General features: G+C 44.5%; 1 protein-coding gene and 1 long non-coding RNA gene across 3 annotated transcripts in view; one reads left to right on the forward strand and one right to left on the reverse strand.

Moving 5' to 3' along the window:
• The window catches only part of LOC126037534 (electroneutral sodium bicarbonate exchanger 1-like), a 362,057-nt gene extending 359,881 nt beyond the window's left edge, over window positions 1-2,176 (reverse strand). The window contains exon 1 of one of the 2 annotated variants that reach the window (XM_049797880.1): window positions 2,081-2,176. Coding sequence is in view for 1 of the 2 variants with exons in the window: in XM_049797882.1 (XP_049653839.1) it covers window positions 1,223-1,315 (93 nt within the window). In the remaining variant the exon portion in view is untranslated. Of the gene's footprint in view, window positions 1-1,222; window positions 1,429-2,080 lie in introns of those variants that run through there. The other variant, XM_049797882.1, reaches the window with a different exon arrangement.
• The window catches only part of LOC126037539 (uncharacterized), a 97,861-nt gene that overhangs the window by 77,895 nt on the left and 4,411 nt on the right, over window positions 1-15,555 (forward strand). The window lies entirely within an intron of this gene.

Below are 15,555 nucleotides of genomic sequence, written 5' to 3' on the forward strand. Positions count from 1 at the left end.
AAGAAACTAGTTGGTTTGATGGAGTGTTACAATCAATATTCGGCGGGATAACACTATGGGTAATGTCATTGATTAAGGAAGCCTTATGATGGTTGGGTATATTGATATTAATCTGTGTAATAGTTAGAATTCCGTATGGGTGCATGATAAAAGGAGTCTCAAAGCTGACACACCAAGCTCTACTCGCACAAAAAGAAAAAGGGGGAATTGTTGGGAATTGGCTTCATGAAAAAGGACGTGGGTCTATAGAAAAGCTGTGCGAGCAGAGTTCTGTGTGAAAGAATGTCAGTTTGAGCAGCAAGACTAGGCCTTGGCCAAAAATAGCTGGCTTTGCTGATATCAGGAGAAAAACAGGGACAGTGTGACCTTGGCATAACTTCATAAGTAACTTTTGAAGAAGTTCCCATGAGAAAGCTACGGAACATGCATAGCTGCAAATCACAAGTGGGTGTGTTTTAGTAATGAATAAACATTAGCAATTTGCCATTGTTGTCCAGGCCCATTGCCTTTTGCAGTCTGGCCCATTTCCAGCTTGGGGGTGCTCTTAGGATTAGTCTGGAGGCAAAGATCACACTGTTGTGCGATCACACTGCCTCACCGTGGCGTATAAATTCCTAGCCACAATTTCTCCTATCAGATGATTATACAGGGCTTCTGTTCCCCAATGTCTTTTCCTATGTTCCTCCCCTATCAAATGCCATAATAAGCAAGAGGGAACGATTAGCTTTCCCTGTGGGGTATGAGCCCACCCCTCTTCATTATATGACCCTTCTAAACCTGTAATGAGCTTTTGATCTTCCTTAGTGTATTCTGGCTTACCTTCTAGGGAAATCCACCTATCAGGAATTAAGGCCCCTTCTGTTTTTACCTGTGTTTTGGCCACTTGTTTTGCCTCTCTGTCCGCCAGCTCGTTCCCTTTTTCCAAATCTGAGCTCGCTTTCTGGTGTGCCTTAATATGCATAATTGCTACTTTCTTAGGGAGCTGGACAGCTTCCAGTAACTTCAGAATTTCTTCTGCGTGTTTGATATTTTTCCCTTGAGAACTCACTAGTCCTCTCTCCTTCCAAATTGCTCCACGTGCGTGTACAACTCCAAAGGCATATTTTGAGTCTGTATAAATGTTCACAACTTTGCCCTGGGCCAATTCCAGGGCGCGGGTTAGAGCAATTATTTCTGCCTTCTGTGCGGAGGTGTTCCTGGGCAAAGCCCCCGATTCTATTACCTCTTGGCTGGCAGTGACGGCGTATCCCGCGTGTCGATTACTGTTTAGGACGTAACTGCTTCCGTCTGTGAAGCGAGTTTCCCCGTTTTCCATGGGGCCGTCTTTCACGTCTGGGCAACTGGCGTACGTTGCTTCGATGGTTTCCAAACGGTCACGATGTACCGGTTCTCCTGTGTTCCTGCTGAGAAAAGAAGCTGGGTTGACAATGTTAGCGACTACAATCTCCACGTCATCCCGCGCTACCAATATAGCTTGATATCTCAGGAATCTTTGTGGAGAGAGCCAGTGTCCGCCTTTTGCTTCCGGTACTGCTGATACTGCGTGAGACACCAGAACAGTCATCTTCTGGCCCAGAGTAAACTTTCGGGCTTCCTGTGTATTTAGTATCACAGCCGCAACCGCCCGCAGGCATCCAGGCCAACCTTTTGCAGTCGTGTCTAACTGCTTAGAGAGGTAGGCAACTGCCCATCGATACGGGCCCAGGTTTTGTGCTAATATTCCCAGAGCAATGCCCTGCTTCTCATGGGAGTAAAGAAGAAACAGCTTACTCGCATCTGGGAGTCCTAAGGCCAGGGCCGACATCAAAGCCTTTTTCGGTAGCTCAAAGGCTCGTTCGGTCTCCTTATTCCACTCAAGGTGTTTCTGCTTAGTGGCTGTCAACGCATACAGTGGTTTAACAAGCAATCCGTAATTATAGATCCACAATCGGCACCACCCTGTCATTCCCAGAAAAGTCCATAACTCTTCTACTGTCTGAGGTCTCCCAGTTTGACATATTGCCTCTTTACAGGCCTGTCCCAAAGGTCTTTGTCCCGCACTAATTTCATAGCCCAAATAATTCACTTTGCCTTGCATTACCTGTGCCTTTTTCTTGGATACCCGGTACCCCTGAAGTCCCAGGAAATTCAACAGACTCGCCGCCCACGTCGTACAATCTTTCTCTGTTTTGGTGGCAATCGGGATATCATCCACATACTGCAACAGCTTCCCCTCCTCAGACGGGGTTTCCCAGGATTCCAAGTCTTTCGCAAACCGATTGCCAAAAACGGTAGGCCTATTCTTAAATCCTTGTGGCAAGGCCGTCCAAGTGAGCTGGGTCTTTCGACCGCTCTTGGGCTTTTCCCATTCAAATGTGAGTAAGTTTTGCCTGGCTTCATGGAGAGGGAGGCAAACGAAAGCATCCTTCAAATCTAAAACACTAAACCAAGTCAATTCAGGTGTTAGCACGGTTAACAGGGTCTATGGGTTCGCCGCTACCGGGTAAAGATCTTCAGTTATCTTATTCACCGCCCATAAGTCTTGGACCACCCAATATGACCCATCGGGCTTCCGAACAGGTAATATAGGGGGACTGAATTCAGACTCACACTCTTTTAATAGTCCCAACTGCAAAAATTTTTCTATCACCGGCCGGATTCCTTCTCTGTCTTTCTTCTTTAGGGGATATTGTTTAATTCTTACCAGCTTTTGGCCTTCCTTGATCCTAACTTCAACAGGTGGAACACTTTTCGCTCTTCCAGGTGCATCGGTAGCCCATACCCCCGGGTACACTTGCTTTAAGATGTCCTCATTAATGATTCCTTCTGGGGGGAGACTGGTTAAGGTTAGGCTCAATATTTGAATATTTTGCTGATCTTTTACCTCCAGAGTAATTTCTCCCTTCTTGAATACAATTTTTGCTCCCAATGGTTCCAACAAGTCCCTTCCCAAAAGGGCCTTTGGGGAGTTCGGCATATATAAAAATTTATGAATGCCCCACTGTTTTCCTAATTTATATTCTAAAGGTTTACAAAACTATGCCTTTTCACTTTGGCCAGTCGCTCCTTTCACCGTGACATAATCATTCCCCGGGGCATCAAAGCCTGATTCAAAACCGAGTATGTTGCTCCTGTATCTACCAAAAATTCTACCTCTTGTTCTGTTTTCCCTAGCTTAATTATAACCAGTGGATCCGCTAGGGTAGATTCCCCAGGTTCTCGTGAGTCTCCCTTCACAGAGGCTACTGTTCTTCCTGTTTGAGCCCTCTGATGCTCCTTGTTCCCTGGGCATTCCCTCTACCAATGACTGAATTTCTTACACAAAGCGCATTGATCCTTGCCCAGTCGGGGCAAGTCTCGTCTAGGCCCTCTTCCCCTTTCTTCCCGAATAACAGCCATTAATTTCCTTTGTCCTTGCCTATATCCTTCTTCTCTGTTACTAAACACCCTCCGTGCTTTTGTGGTACAGAACAGAGATGTAGCAAGAAAGGAAAAAAAAGAAGGGAGGGAGAACAAAGGGAGAGAGACACAAAGACTGGAAGAAGGACAAAGGGATGGCAGAAGAAAAAAATAGTGATAGGCTACAGGACAGAGATGGAGGAGTTCCAAAAAGACACAGGGAGCATGACAGAACGAGAGTGAGAAACAAGGAGCAGGACAGCACTGGAGGAAAAAACAACTGTGATTGATAGGCTGCGAGAGAGACATGGAGGAAGAGAGAAAAGAGAAGGGACAGCTAGCTGGAGAGGGGGATACAGTTAGAAAGGATGGAAGAGGGAAGGGAACAGAGAGAAATACAGAAAAGATGGCAAGAGGAAGCAAGGCAGAGGGACAGCAATAGAAGAAACAAGGGACAGGGATCTGGACAGATGAAGAAAAAAGCAGGAGAAACATACAACATGATACGATGGGACAGAAAGTAACACAGAGCGTCAGATGATAATAATGACAAGAGATAGAGAGAGACTATGAAAAGCACAGGAGGTTGGAGAGAGAGAGAGAAGACATGAATGAAAAGAGTAGAGAGCACCACAAAGGGTCAGGGAAAGAGAAGGACAACAGAATAAAAAAAACCCTCACATATTACACACATGTTATCCACTCATCAAGCCCATTTCAGAGTTACACAGTACCTCAGCCCCTTTAAGAAAAGTAACACATGCGCCCGAGCCCATTTCGGCGCCGCACCACGCCCGAGCCCATTTCACGGTTCTCTACCTACAGCTCCAATTTCAAAGTTCTGCAATCACTAGAGGAAGGAATGCACCCCCTTTCCATTAACCCAGCAGCAGCTACATTTACCTCAAGGTATCTACAACTCGCCCTTGGATGCCTAATTCCAACAGACACTTTCACTTACTTCAACAGCTAAGTTTACCTATGGGCACTAAACGCCCATGCTTCCCTCTACGCTTCCCTTTGTGATTGCCATTAGTACTGTAATTCCCACAAGGACACATAATTACCTGTCTTTTTTACATTTTATTTTTAGTGCTTCATTTGGTCCATTACTCATTCCACATAGATTCAGCTATGTCAGTATTTCAATCCAATTCTACAATGTACTTTTTCTACAATATATAGAAAAGACTTATGGCCTCACTCGTCAAATATTTGACACTATTAGATTTAGTCCTCTTTTAATCACTATTTTTACAAATACATGTAAACTCCAAAAATTTAGCATTACCTGAAGAAGAAATGCCACTATTTAGTACCTGCAATGCTCTACGGAGTGGTCTTTTCCACATTCCTCGCTCCCATTACATACATCGCTGCACATCCAGAAGTTTTACTCCCTGAGGTGACATTACCGCCATGATCCCTGTTCCCGGGCACCAAACGAGTGACCTCCAATCATCTTGACAGACCGTCCACTTCCACACCTCGACACAAAACCAGAAATTGAAAAATATCATTACATCACAAGCTACAAAGAGCAACCAAATATTTTACAAACCCACCACAGACAAATACAGTTACACTCACGCACTTCACAACCCTGGCCTACTCCATGCTGGCCATCTAGTCCAACTCCCCCCACAAAATCCTCAACTGTCTTCCAAAGACCATCCACCGAACAACATATCTCTCTGTGCTGACTGGCAATTACCAGGTTCCAGGGGAGCGCTCCACAGGAACACCGTTCCCGGGAGCCTTGGAAAAAAAAAAAAAAAAAAAAAAAAACCACAAACAAAAAAAAAATCGCCCTGCCTTTGAAAACCCAGGCCCGAGGCAGACCCCAGTCCAAACACTGGCAATCAACATTGCCTCATGGAGCAGCTGGGACCAGGGAAAAGGAAAAATAAATGGGGCAGGGGAGGACACACCAAAAACCAACCCATATCCCAGCTGGGGTTTTTTATTCTAAGTTTGGGTTTTTTTTCCTAATTCCCTGAAAAACATCTCAACTCTACATCCAACCTGAAAGGAAAAAAAAACCAAAAAGGCTTAACCACAGAACCCTACAAGGTTAGAGACATTCACAACACACCACTCGTTCAGATCACATGAACGCCAGCCCTCACTCTCAACTCATCCATCATACCGTCCACAGGCCTCAAGAGGCCGTCACCCCGTCTGCAGCAGCAGGGGCCTCAAAAAAGCACCCTACCTGCAAAAACCCAGGCCCCAGCCCAACCTCCTTCCAACCAACCTCCCCACAAACTGCCCTTCCGTTACACCAACATTTCAACACGCACCATCATCTCCACCATCCGTGCATTTTCAACCCGATAATTAGCTTTCACAGTGCCACGTGTCACAGTCCAACCTCCGTAGCGCCATGTCACCTAAACGCAAGGTTCTTTCAAGCACCTCTCGTGCCCTGTCATCACCTGCAAAAACAACACACAAAGCTTGTCAACAGACACTTCATCCTCGAGAGAGAAGTCCTCCACCACTCCCCTACCCTGCTTCCCACCTATTCCAAAAATAACACATCCTCACAGCCAGTGTCCTCCATGACACTTGAAAAAACCAGAGCATCACAAACACAGAGCTGTCCCAAAGTTACCGATCGCTCCAAGACCCATCACGCTGCTACTTAGACCTCAAGGCCTTGACCATTTCTAGAGACTTGCCACAAAGCATCTGCATAAACAAGATGAACACCATTGCCCAGTTCCTGCCTTACTCAATGCTAGTTCACAGTCCAATTGCGATCCCCTCAACTCTGCATGCAAAGAGCCCGAAGTCATTAAACCTTCTACGCTGCCTCTACAATGCCATACAAGACACACACAAACATAGAGCCATGTAATTCACATGCAAATGTAATGCCATACAAGGCAGTACTCTTACCTCAGTCAAGGCAAAACAACTCAGAGCCTTGCCATACCAGACAAAACAGAACAGGGCCAATGCAAGAGACTCTCACGTGACAGTCAATACAAGTACAGACCAAAACAATACAAAACCAATACAGAACCATAGAAGGCAAGGCAGTCTCAGGTGGCAATCCATACAAGTACAGAGCACTGCAATACAAAACACAATGCAGGGCCAGGCAATGCGAGACAGTCTCACATGACAGTCGATAAAAATACACAACAAAACACCACAGGGCAAAGGCAAATACAGACCAATACAATGCAAGAAAACTGCAAAACACAGCAAAGCAAAGCAGTCTCATAGAGCCACCGGATGCATCTTCCTTCAGAGTCCACCCACGGACTCAACTCCTTACAGTGCTCTGCTGCCTTCCCCCATCGCTCTGTGGGACACATCCTGTCCCTCCACATCTGAAAAAAAAAAACCCAAACATATTGAATGAGTCACCTGGATGCAGAGCAAGAGCTTCACAACTCCAGAGGTCTTGATTCCATCTACAAAGACCATCTGGAATGCAGCTACAGCCTGTCATTTTAAAAACAAACAAAAAAAAAAAACAACACACAACCAAAAAACAAACAAAAAAACAACACAAAAACCCAACACACACACCCCCCTGCCCACTGTAGGGTTCAATTATATGGAACTTCGTTACTGGCCCTGAAAGTAGCTCATGGTCGCAAGAGAGTTCCAGACACCTTTGAAGGCTCTGAACAGAACAAACAAGAAGATAGAAGAAGAAAGATCCCAATTAGAAAAACACAGGTGCACATTCCACGATAAAGGGAACTTGGCACAACCGACCTCAATTCAGGGGCTTATCTCGACCAGTTGGACTAAGACAAGTTTTGCATGCTCTAACATAGCCAATTATATCCTGTGTGTATGCACGTGTACAGAGCGAGTATAACTAACTGTATCTTATGTTTCTACGCGTGGACAGTATCGATGTAACCAATCACCGCTTACGCTTGTGCGCGTGGACACCACATGCTTGCGTGCAGCAGCCAATCAAAGCTTCTAAACAACTTAGAGAGTTGTGTAAGAATGATCAGCTAAGCTCAATAAAGGGGCGACTTTGATCATCATACTGGTGTTCTATCATCCGGGCCCCGCACGGAGTAACCCTAAACCCTACACCCCACCAACCAAAAAAACCCAGGGCCAAACTTGGAGCCCATCACGTGCAAGTCTTAACACCTTAGAGACTCAAATCCGCTTCACTGCCCCTCAGCAACCCCTGCCACACGGCTCCAATTGTCTCCGTGAAACACTATCGGCACGGCTGTCCGCGCAGGCCGCTGATGGCTACTCGAGCCGAGAGGACTGTACAACCCTCGCCTAAACGGTCTAGGCACATCAACGTTTCACCCGTAGACTCTTATCGCTGTTCCACCTACCCCTGACTCCACACCCCCCCAGGGAGAGCAGCTCCAAGCCAAGCACACCGTGTGCAGAACGTCACCACGTGGAACGCCACCAACGAGGTGATTCAACGAGAGAGAAAACTCTCAGCAAGAAGAATGACCCCCGGACGGGAGGCGCCGTCGGGCAAGATGACCTACGGGGCCGCAACCGCGAGGCCAGGAGGCTCCACAGCAGACCCAGAGGAGTCAAACGGAGCGGCCCGTTACAAGACAGCACTGTCAAAACCCAGACGACAGATGCGCCAGAAGCCTGGCGTCGAGACCTAAGGATGTCAGGATGCGGGGAAGAAGTCCCACTCCGAGAAAACGGACGGCTAGAGAGCAGAGCTGCCGATGCAGGCTGAAAAAAATGCTGCCATAGAGCACTGACCGGAACCCGCCAAGACCGATCCATGCTTTAGAGCTCCGAGCGCAAGAAAAGAAGCACCCGATTGGCACCGGGCCAATGAGTAAGAGCATTCAAAACCCTAGGGACAGCACCCGAAGCGCACGCCTCGCTCCTCTGGCGCAAAGCGCGACAAGGACATCGAGACCCGAGAAAGGTCTAAGCACACAAGACAGACTACACAAACTACACGCCACCGCGGACACGGGCTGGAACTGCCCTGCCCGGCACACACGGGTCTCGTGCTGAAAAGCAACCCGCTCCCTTCTCCTGCGCAAAGGCGACTGCTTTGGGACAGCCCTCTCTCCTGCGCTAACTTTAAAACTCCTCCCTGCTATTCCCAGCTTTGTCCCTTCCTCTCAGCCTGGTCCCTCAACTTAGCTTTCAGAGGGCTGAGGGTCCAAATCCATCCTCCACAAAACCACACGGGCTAAGTGGGATGTTCCTCAAGGGGAACATTGCTTTTCAACATCTGCAATGAAAAAAACAAACACAAACAAATCAGAAAAGGGAGTAAGCATCCCGCTGGCCAACGCCAACTACTTCCCCAACTCCCCCCTCCTCACAAGTGCCACCGTGTTCACTTCCCCGCTCATTCCAGACTCAGACCCTGCAGCCATCATCACTCGTGGTATCTAAGGTACCGAGAGAAACCACGTTAGCGTGGCACTCGTGAGAAGCCATCGGCCCCACACTCCTCCTCGCTAATCCACAGCTCACCTGAAACGCTCATCCAATTCAAAGATAGCCCACACAGCACCTCCACAACAGAAGGTAAAGGCTGAACCGAGCAGCCCCATAATACTTTGCTATTCAACACCGACCCGGCCGACGACCGCCTCACCTTCTCGGACCGCTCACCGGCATGCAGCTTTTCGGGAGACCTTATAGCAGACTTCACGGTACGTAAAGGGTGCCTATAAGAAACCTGCAGAGGGACTTTTTACAAGGGAGTACAGCCATAGGACAAGGCGGTAACGGCTTTAGTCCTAAGGAGGGTACATTTAGTTTAGGCGTTAGGAAGACGTTTCTCACTAGGGGTGGCGAGGCACTGGAACGCGTTGCCCAGAGAACCTGCGGATGCTCCCTCCCTGGAAGCATTCAAGGCCAAGTCAGATGGGGCTTTCAGCAACCTGGTCTTGCGGACGGCGTCCGTGGGGGAGGGTTGGAACTAGAGGATCTTTATGGTGCCTTCCAACCCAAACCATTCTACGATTCTATGACATTCAAATCCAACTGCAAAACTCCTCTGAGAAGGGCTGGTAAACCCTCCTCCCTTTCCCCAGCAGTCCCAAAACTTAAGAAACCCCTTTTCTTCTCCTCAACTGTCAGGAAAGGAACCCCACTGCTTCCTGACACCTCCTGCCCTCAATCTGCACTCCTGAACCCCCTTCAGTGGCTACTCCTCAAGAGCCGCTCTTCTGAGCAACATCCCAAATTCTGGGGGCACCCCCTAACCTACAGCTCCCCAGAGACTCTGAGCTCTGCTACATGCCCACAAAAGAAAGTCAAGTCCCAAGCCTTGTAATCTACGAGGGGCCTGCCACCAGCTGCAAAGATTCTAAGGACAACGTGGCATTCTGTGGGCAATGAGGAAAGGCACCCCAAACCCTGAAGGGCACTGTGCCTCACGGCCCTTCTGCTTTCATCAGTAGTACTAAAACTCCATAGACAAATACATACAAGATGCTCACCCTAACCCCTGCTAAACAATGTCACCATCAGTCCCGTTAAGAGAGATAACAACTTACACAGCAGAACTGTTAAAAACCCAACGTTCCTTCTTCAATAAAGTTGGGAATTGCAGGAAAACACAATGCATGAAGACTAAAAAAAAAACCAAACAACAAAAAAAAACCCAAACAATGCATACTATTAAACCATCTTTCTACCCCTGAACTGATGCAGAAACTGACACTAGGCCTAGTAGATGTAGAAATAGAACGTATGTTTAGACTCAGTGTATTGCTAAATAAAAGACTCAGGAATTTGTTAGAAGGTTAACAACTGCCTCTGTAAGTTGATTTACGTAGACAAGCCAAGGACATAAAGCACAAGATTCCTGTGTCTGTAATATAAGACAAAATAACATGCCCTCTTTGAGGAGGTATTCTGTTTGATAAGAAAATATGTTCTGTCTCTTGTGGTGACTGAGCCAAAAGCTAGGTGATAAGCAGAGAAGTTGTTTGTGGGGCCCAGAAGGGGATCGTACTGCGCAAACTCGTACAACAAAGTTCAAACAGCGGACAAGTGAGGAAGACTATGGAAGACCACCAGAGGACTCCAGAAGACCAACGAAGACCTTCAACACGCATGCATAAAGGACATTTACATATGCTAATGACTTCTCGGAAAATCAATGAATATGTATATTATTTCTCAGAAATTTTATGAATATGTATGTAAGGCAGGTATTTAACCTATACAATTAGTCCCAGCCAGAAAGCACATTTGGAGGAGCGATCCTCCGTTCTTCCAGCGCTGCAATAAAGAATACTTAACTCCATCACTGAATGCTCATTTCGAGAAACAGAACACTCGAAACAAAATTACTGACCTGAAAAAAAGAAAGGGGGAAAAAAAAAAGCTGCATACAAGTGTGTCGTGGTTTCAGCCCAGCCGGTAACAAAGGACCACGCAGCCGCATATCATGTCTGAATAAATGTGAGTTTAGTAGGTGTATAGGTAGATACACATTCAGAAATGCACAAGAACTGAAAGGAGTAATCTGTAACTGGTAGACTAAGAACGCTGCAATAGCATGCAATGTAAATCAACATGCACCTATAGGGAAGGGAAGGGAAGTACGGAAACATTCTTCTGGATTGAAAAAAAAAAATATACGCAGCAATGGTAGGAAAAGGTACTTGGAACGTGCCACTTTCAATCCACTGAAACAATGTCTGCAACAGCAGTAAGAACACTGGCAAACTACCTTCTCTGTTCCACAGGGCCTTGAAACCCATACGCATTGTCTGTTGCCAGTTGCCCTTAGGAAACAAAGGCGCTGCGATCAGTAGAAGCGTGTAGAACACCGAAAATGAAACTTTTGAGTATGTCACATGCAAGATCCTCATTCTCCGTACAGTCTACAAGGTTACACAATTGTAAAATACTTTGTAAGAATGAGAATCCTGACGTTTGCCTTGGATTAAAAAAGTTTTAAAACTCCGTTTTGAGGTTTTTTCCCAAGGGTTTTAGAAATAAAAGCATCTTGGTAAAGTGACTTTCACACACTGCACAGACACAAGCAGTGTTTCTCCCACTGCGAGAGGAGTATCAAAATACTCTTATCTAATATGTTATAGACAAAAGTGACCAAGGTCACAGGAGAATCTGTACTTTCCCACTGATTACAAGGAACGGGCCAGCTGCTTTGTGCCTCCTATGCAGCTGGAGCATGCAGTTGCCTGGTAACTTGTTCCGACCTATTGCATCTTAATCACATATACATGGAGGAATACCAAGCTGACCGCTTAGGTTTATCAGCCAAAACAGTTTACAGCAACGCAATAGTTTAGAGCAATTCAGGAAGTTTAACACTGTATTTAGGTATGCGCTTATATGGTTTGACGAACAGAACTTTTATAAATGAAAGGGAAACAACAGGTGACTTTAGAGCATACAAAAGGTATAGTCTACAAACCAAATATCAATTATTAGCAATGTTTCCCTGTTCAAAGGGCATCACTTAATGTCTCAGACTCAACAAGCATGAACTGACAGACTGTTATGATTTGAAAATTTTAAAAAAGTTCTAATAGTGTGCCCAAAACAGAGCTGTTTCAGTGTTCAGGCTAGACTCGTCGTCTCCAGTAAATACATATCTTAATTCTAACACAGGATAAAAACCGATTTATAAATTTCCTCTTGTAAAAATGAAACTGTTCCAATCACCCTGTTCACTCCTATTTAAGATATTAAATAGGGCAAATCAGAAGTAACTTGAACCAATCCCTCCCACCCAGCTATAAACCAGGACCATATACAGCCCTTGCAGACTACACAAGACCCTGTCTCATTCCAGCCATATCATTAGCACAAGCTGTGCAAACCCATGCAAATCAACAGGTTTTCCAGGCATAAAAGCAGACTCCAACAGCAGTTAAGCCACTTCTTACAACTGACAATGTCATACTTCCATCACTGATTATAGCACAAGAACAAAAGAGAATGGGTCTTTATTGTCCTTCATGAACTTGAGGGGCTGCAAGAAACCAGTGAAGTTACAAGCCTGGATTCTGTAATGTCGCTATCAGCATAATTTTCAAAGATCCGGCCTCCTGTTACGATCATCAAACATAATTTTGAGTTCAGGGGACAGGTCATCACAACACTATGTTAGGTAGAGTATAAAACCTTATCATCAGATTCTCAGCTAGTTTAAGTCAATGTATTCTGTGTGTTCCGCTGAAGTCAACGAAACTAAACACACTATCATAGGAAAAAGATATTTCAGCACGCCTCAGACCTGGAAAACTATCTTGAAAAATGCCCGTAACTTTTAACACAAATTCTCTGCACTTCCCACCATCTCTCAACAGCGAGCAGTAGTAAGACCCTAACAGTTACTTGCAACCTATTTCTTGCATAGCATTCATTTTTATTTTAATTTTAAAAGGGGCAACTAATAAATAAGATTTTTGCAGCTACTCACAAAAATCAATAAGCAAAGACATTTGTTCCAAGACTTAAATTTCTTGTATAATTTAAAAAACTAGCAAAACTCTGTAAAGTAAAATAGATACATTTACCTACTAATGTAGGAAACTACAGACAAACTTCAGGAAATGACCAAAGGTGCAGAGGATAGGCTAATGCCTATTAGCATTAGGTAGAAAAACAAGGTAGAAAAGGTAGAAATGCCTATTAGCATTAAGGTAGAAGAAGAAGAAGAACAACAACAACAACAACAAAAAACCCCCAGAAGTTCTACAGAAAAATGAGTGAGCAGCCCACAGCACTGGCAGACAACAGATTTTTTTATCCCCGCTTCCTCCACCCCTTCTTCTTACCCCCCCACCCCCGGTTTTTTTTAAAGGAAATAATTATTCTATTCTGAAACATATTGCCAGTGATGCAGTTGAAGCCAAAAGTTTAAATGAGTTCAGGAGAGAATTAACCGAATTCTAACACATGTGCCAACACAACTGCTATAAAAAGCATCTGCATCATGGTGAAATGCAAACAGCTACTCTGAGAATGACACATTATTATTCACTAAATTTGCCTTTTACCCTGTTGTATAGTTACTAATGTTGAAAAGAGTCACTGCTGTGCAAGAAACTAAAACTTACAGCGCTTTATGCTCGGAGAGAACTGTGGCCCATCAGCTCGTGGCTGTGAAGTCTTACAACTTAACACGCTGCAGTTGCACACCAGCAAGTTCTGAGGCGGACTGCCGACTGTATTCAATAGTCACAGCTTATGTAGGAGGATATGATAAACTTGACTTATTTGCCTTTAACCGATGCTCCAAATATGTTAAAGTCGTTCTTAAAGCAGGTTACTGGTTTGATTACCCTTCATACAAAATCCTCCTTCAAATGGAGGTTTCTCTTCTCTTCTTTTCTGATTTAAGGCATGAACAGAAACCACACCTGCATCATCACTGAAATCAGTGCCTATTTTTCAATAAACTTTAGCAGCAGCATCAGAATTCGTCCTCAAGTACCGTTCATAAAGCAAATGCTTCATTCTTCAAAACTTTTTTTAGCAAAGGTTAGTAATGCTGTACCACAGACTCTCACGCCCAGTCACACATGTTCTTCCCGAGACTGTTACGCAGCTTAGTATTTTAAAAATCGCCATCCTAACTGCGTACCTGATACTACTGGTTCTCCCCTTTTTAAAGTCTGATGTTAAGGAAAAGCTGCAAGTCCTACAAAACCAGGCAGACTTGCTTGTTCATGCCAAAGAGAAAAAGGTTAAGCATTATTAAAAAATAAGACTATTGCCTACCTTTAAGTATCCATAAAGCTATCAACATGAACCGTATGGTGGCCTGTTAGCATCGCTATTTGAACACGGGCATGCAAAATGTCCTTCAGTTAAATTCCAAACTCTATGAAGTAATTGGTGGGCAATTCCCCAAGGATAAAACGTCTATCAAAAGCCAACAGTAAGCCAGAAATCTCTTTCCGTTTCATAGGGTAAAAAAAAATAAACACAGTGAATCCTGAAAAAAGAAATAGATATTAGACAGGGAACGCCTATATAGTTATAGGGCAAGTAATAAAACATTTAGTGTTTTGATTTTATTTTTTTTTATGTCATCACAATAGTTAGACAAACATGGAAACATTTGCAACAGCAATACTTGGGTCACTTTAAAATCTTGGTAACACTGAAATACAGGGCAGCGAAAGCTAATGATGTGGAGGGGACTTTAGGTCTTATTATTTTCAGACACATTCACACACACACACACACACATATATATATATACACACGCGCACTCCACAACTCCAAAGAGCTATCTTAACTATGTCTGCCAGTAAACGGAAATAGTAGGCAGAAAGGAACCATATCCATACTAAGACAGTTAGCTGTGCCGTAAAACTGAAGATCACTGCAACCAGTGCCATCTTAAAGAAGAAGAAAAAAAAAAAAAACCAACACCAAAAAACCTGAAAGGAACCATCACTGTGCATGTCATAAGCATGAAGTTATTTTAACCTGATGACTACTCTGCTCTATACTTTAAGCATCGTGAAGTTTTTATGTGTTTTTAAGGTCTAAGGTTACTATTTTAAATGACCTACTTGTAGTGGCAGCCCAAGTAGCATTCTGGAGAACACCACAGTGCCCACAACTTCTACAGGTCAGTGCAGTCTGATCAAGCACTACATTTCTAGGGGAGGAAAACAAAAAACCACTACCGCTCATTTATTCAATTGAAAAGCTTATTACCTGTACCTTCCAAAGCAACAGGCTACAGGAACACTGAATGCAAAGTAAACCAGACCCATCTGGAATAATCTGACATCTCAGCTCCAAGTTACACATCTTTCATTTCGTATTTGAAGGGATTAACAGCATTTGGATGCACAGAAACTGTCTTTACAGTGATGTCTGTAGACCTCCGAGTCACAAGTTAAAAATGTCTTCCTAAATTATAACAGTATTAGCACTTCCTCTGAAAGGAGTGAAAAAAAACACAACCAGGGAAGGAGGAAAGTGACACAACACCAAGGTTTTTTTTCCCAGAGATAACAAAATCCTGAGAGAACAAGATGCTTGTGCTATCAGAATAAAAATCCCCAAAGAAACAAAAGAGTTTACCTTTCCCTTGGAAAAGTTACTTTTGAGTCAAGATCTGCTCTTTTTCTCTCCCAACCATGAAATCTCTCTTCAGCTTAAGACTCTCTTCTACTGCAGTAGAAATTTAGTGCACATGCTGGAACCTGGACAGAATCTTATTTAAAAAAA

Source organism: Accipiter gentilis, unplaced genomic scaffold (assembly GCF_929443795.1).
Source record: "Accipiter gentilis unplaced genomic scaffold, bAccGen1.1, whole genome shotgun sequence".
Taxonomy (NCBI): Eukaryota; Metazoa; Chordata; class Aves; order Accipitriformes; family Accipitridae; genus Astur; species Astur gentilis.